Genomic DNA, 4214 nt, shown 5'->3' on the forward strand with positions numbered 1-4214 from the left:
TCTAGAAGTCTCTCTCAGCGTCTTCAGTGTAAATTCAATGGCAAACGTTTCCACTAGAAGTCTCTCTCAGCGTCTTCAGTGTAAATTCAATGGCAAACGTTTCCATTAGAAGTCTCTCTCAGCGTCTTCAGTGTAAATTCAATGGCAAACGTTTCCACTAGAAGTCTCTCTCAGCGTCTTCAGTGTAAATTCAACGGCAAACGTTTCCTCTAGAAGTCTCTCTCGCGTCTTCAGTGTAAATTCAATGGCAAACGTTTCCACTAGAAGTCTTTCTCAGCGTCTTCAGTGTAAATTCAATGGCAAACGTTTCCTCTAGAAGTCTCTCTCGCGTCTTCAGTGTAAATTCAATGGCAAACGTTTCCTCTAGAAGTCTCTCTCAGCGTCTTCAGTGTAAATTCAATGGCAAACGTTTCCACTAGAAGTCTTTCTCAGCGTCTTCAGTGTAAATTCAATGGCAAACGTTTCCACTAGAAGTCTCTCTCAGCGTCTTCAGTGTAAATTCAATGGCACCCCCCAATTTTACACTGAAGACTCTGAGAGAGACTTCTAGTGGAAACGTTTGCCGTTGAATTTCCAGTGACTCTTTGCTTCTCTCTCCCTCTCTTCACAGAAGCCCAGCGCTTGCCGTACTATGCCAGCTACTGCCCTGTGCGCCTCTTCATCCACTCCCTCTGCACAAACCACTACCTGGACCTCTTCATCACCTTCATCATCTGCATCAACGTGATCACCATGTCACTGGAGCACTACAACCAGCCTCGCGTGAGTCCCACACACAGACACAGGAGGAGAACGGGACCGCAGTGTGCTAACTATACCCTCAATGATCTTCAATGGCAGACAGACAGACAGCGGCACTGCAATGGCTCTGTATTACACTGAGGGGCAATGGTAGCACAAGTATAGGGCAGCTACAATGGAGTGAGGCTGGTAGAACGGGACCACAGTGTGCTAACTATACCCTCAATGATCTTCAATGGCAGACACACAGACAGCGGCACTGCAATGGCTCTGTATTACACTGAGGGGCAATGGTAGCACAAGTATAGGGCAGCTACAATGGGGTGAGGCTGGTAGAATGGGACCACAGTGTGCTAACTATACCCTCAATGATCTTCAATGGCAGACAGACAGACAGCGGCACTGCAATGGTTCTGTATTACACTGAGGGGCAATGGTAGCACAAGTATAGGGCAGCTACAATGGGGTGAGGCTGGTAGAATGGGACCACAGTGTGCTAACTATACCCTCAATGATCTTCAATGGCAGACAGACAGACAGCAGCACTGCAATGGCTCTGTATTACACTGAGGGGCAATGGTAGCACAAGTATAGGGCAGCTACAATGGGGTGAGGCTGGTAGAATGGGACCACAGTGTGCTAACTATACCCTCAATGATCTTCAATGGCAGACAGACAGACAGCGGCACTGCAATGGTTCTGTATTACACTGAGGGGCAATGGTAGAGAGACTGGATATATTCAATCTGTGATTTTGCTATCCTGTTAAAAGCTAAAAGGAAACTTGGACTGCAGTAACTGAATCATTTATAAAAGATGTTAAAACGCTGAGCTGCAGTTTCCCAGAATAGCTTAGTCTCCTAGTTTCACCTCAGTAACGCTGATGAAGGCACTAGAGCCCCAAACTAGAGCTGGTCTGCTGGACTCAGTTTAGTTTCAATCACGCTGATGAAGGCACTAGAGCCCCAAACTAGAGCTGGTCTGCTGGACTCAGTTTAGTTTCAGTCACGCTGATGAAGGCACTAGAGCCCCAAACTAGAGCTGGTCTGCTGGACTCAATAGACATAGGCACAGCTTTCTCTAAAGGTGCTGTGTTCGTTCTCTCTTCCCTCTCTCTCAGTCTCTGGAGATCGCACTGAAGTATTGTAACTACTTCTTCACCACCACCTTCGTCCTGGAGTCTATATTGAAACTCGTGGCTTTTGGGTTCAGAAGATTCTTCAAAGACAGGTAAAAACTGTGATACAGACAGCGGCACTGCAATGGCTCTGTATTACACTGAGGGGCAATGGTAGCACAAGTATAGGGCAGCTACAATGGGGTGAGGCTGGTAGAACGGGACCACAGTGTGCTAACTATACCCTCAATGATCTTCAATGGCAGACAGACAGACAGCGGCACTGCAATGGCTCTGTATTACACTGAGGGGCAATGGTAGCACAAGTATAGGGCAGCTACAAAGGGGTGATATGTTGACAGTGGGATCAGCCAGTTGGATTAGACTGCATGTATTTTGAATGCGTGTGTCTGCAGGTGGAATCAGCTAGACCTGGCGATCGTGTTGCTGTCAGTGATGGGCATTACTCTTGAGGAAATCGAAATGAATGCCGCCCTGCCCATCAACCCCACCATCATCCGCATCATGAGGGTGCTCCGAATTGCTAGAGGTGGGTTGAGGTTGGGGTTGGGGTTGGGGTGTGTGTTGGGGTTGGGGTTGGGGTTGGTGTGTGGGTTGGGGTTGGTGTGCGGGTTGGGCTGTGGGTTGGGGTTGGTGTGTGGGTTGGGGTTGGGGTTGGTGTGTGGGTTGGGGTTGGGATTGGTGTGTGGGTTGGGGTTGGGGTTGGTGTGTGGGTTGGGGTTGGGGTGTGTGGGTTGGGGTTGGTGTGTGTGGGTTGGGGTTGGTGTGTGGGTTGGGGTTGGTGTGTGGGTTGGGGTTGGGGTTGGTGTGTGGGTTGGGGTTGGGATTGGTGTGTGGGTTGGGGTTGGGGTTGGTGTGTGGGTTGGGGTTGGGGTGTGTGGGTTGGGGTTGGTGTGTGTGGGTTGGGGTTGGTGTGTGGGTTGGGGTTGGGGTTGGGCTTGGTGTGTTGGTTGGGATTGGGGTTGGGGTTGGTGTGTGGGTTGGGGTTGGTGTGTGGGTTGGTGTGTGGGTTGGGGTTGGTATGTGGGTGGGGTTGGTGTGTTGGGGTTGGGGTTGGTGTGTGGGTTGGGTTGGGGTTGGGGTTGGGGTTGGGGTTGGGGTGTGGGTTGGTGTGTGGGTTGGGGTTGGTGTGTGGGTTGGGGTTGGGTTTGGGTTGGGGTTGGGGTGTGGGTTGGTGTGTGGGTTGGGGTTGGTGTGTGGGTTGGGGTTGGGGTTGGGGTTAGTGTTGGGATTGGGGTTGGGGTTAGAGCTAGGGTTAGGTTATATCATGTTAAAATATTTCCACATTAAGTACATTATAACTATGCATAATCACATTGTAATGATGTCTAAGCACACATGCATTCACTCAGTAACTCCTATGTAAATACACAGCAATTAAACACACTCGCTGGGAAATGGGTGAGCACTGTCCCTCCACACGAGTGTGATCGCCAGTGCAGCGCAAGACACAAACCCATCCCTCTTCTGTCTGCTTTCAGTTCTGAAGCTTTTAAAAATGGCAACGGGGATGAGGGCGCTGCTGGACACTGTCGTACAGGCTTTACCACAGGTGAGACTTTCAAACCCATCCTCTCACCTCTGATTAGCTTTATTAACAGTATCGCTGGTCCCTCCCTTTAAAGGAGCGCTGACCATCTTTAAAATCCATTCTCTCACCTCTTATTAGCTTTATTAACAGTATCGCTGGTCCCTCCCTTTAAAGGAGCGCTGACCATCTTTAAAATCCATTCTCTCACCTCTTATTAGCTTTATTAACAGTATCGCTGGTCCCTCCCTTTAAAGGAGCGCTGACCATCTTTAAAATCCATTCTCTCACCTCTTATTAGCTTTATTAACAGTATCGCTGGTCCCTCCCTTTAAAGGAGCACTGTGAGAGTTTGTGGCTGTACAGGCACCTTGCCAATGAACTCTATTGATAGTAAATGCAGTTGAGATGATCCAGCAGTTGCTGTTTGATGCTTTTTCATTCCAGGTGGGGAATCTGGGTCTGCTGTTCATGTTGCTGTTCTTCATCTACGCTGCCCTGGGGGTCGAACTCTTTGGAAGGCTTGGTGAGTTCAAACCTGCACAGGGAGGTGTGGTAAAGCATAGGGAAGCATTGTGAAGCACAGATAGGCCTGGTAAAGCATAGGGAAGCATTGTGAAGCACAGATAGGCCTGGTAAAGCATAGGGAAGCATTGTAAAGCACAGAGAGGTCTGGTAAAGCACAGGGAAGCATTGTAAAGCACAGAGAGGTCTGGTAAAGCATAGGGAAGCATTGTAAAGCACAGGGAGGTCTGGTAAAGCATAGGGATGCATTGTAAAGCACAGAGAGGTCTGGTAAAGCATAGG

General features: G+C 49.2%; 1 protein-coding gene across 1 annotated transcript in view; it reads left to right on the forward strand.

The window, feature by feature from the left end:
- Positions 1-3933, forward strand: part of LOC117432748 (voltage-dependent T-type calcium channel subunit alpha-1I-like) — a gene marked incomplete at its 3' end in the record, with an annotated part of 56498 nt that extends 52565 nt beyond the window's left edge. The window contains exons 24-28 of the mRNA XM_059020249.1: positions 611-762; positions 1862-1971; positions 2275-2408; positions 3361-3431; positions 3855-3933. Coding sequence (XP_058876232.1) covers positions 611-762; positions 1862-1971; positions 2275-2408; positions 3361-3431; positions 3855-3933 — 546 coding nt within the window. The remainder of the gene's footprint in view (positions 1-610; positions 763-1861; positions 1972-2274; positions 2409-3360; positions 3432-3854) is intronic.
- Between the last annotated feature and the right edge of the window lie 281 nt (positions 3934-4214).

Source organism: Acipenser ruthenus, unplaced genomic scaffold (assembly GCF_902713425.1).
Source record: "Acipenser ruthenus unplaced genomic scaffold, fAciRut3.2 maternal haplotype, whole genome shotgun sequence".
NCBI classification, from domain to species: domain Eukaryota; kingdom Metazoa; phylum Chordata; class Actinopteri; order Acipenseriformes; family Acipenseridae; genus Acipenser; species Acipenser ruthenus.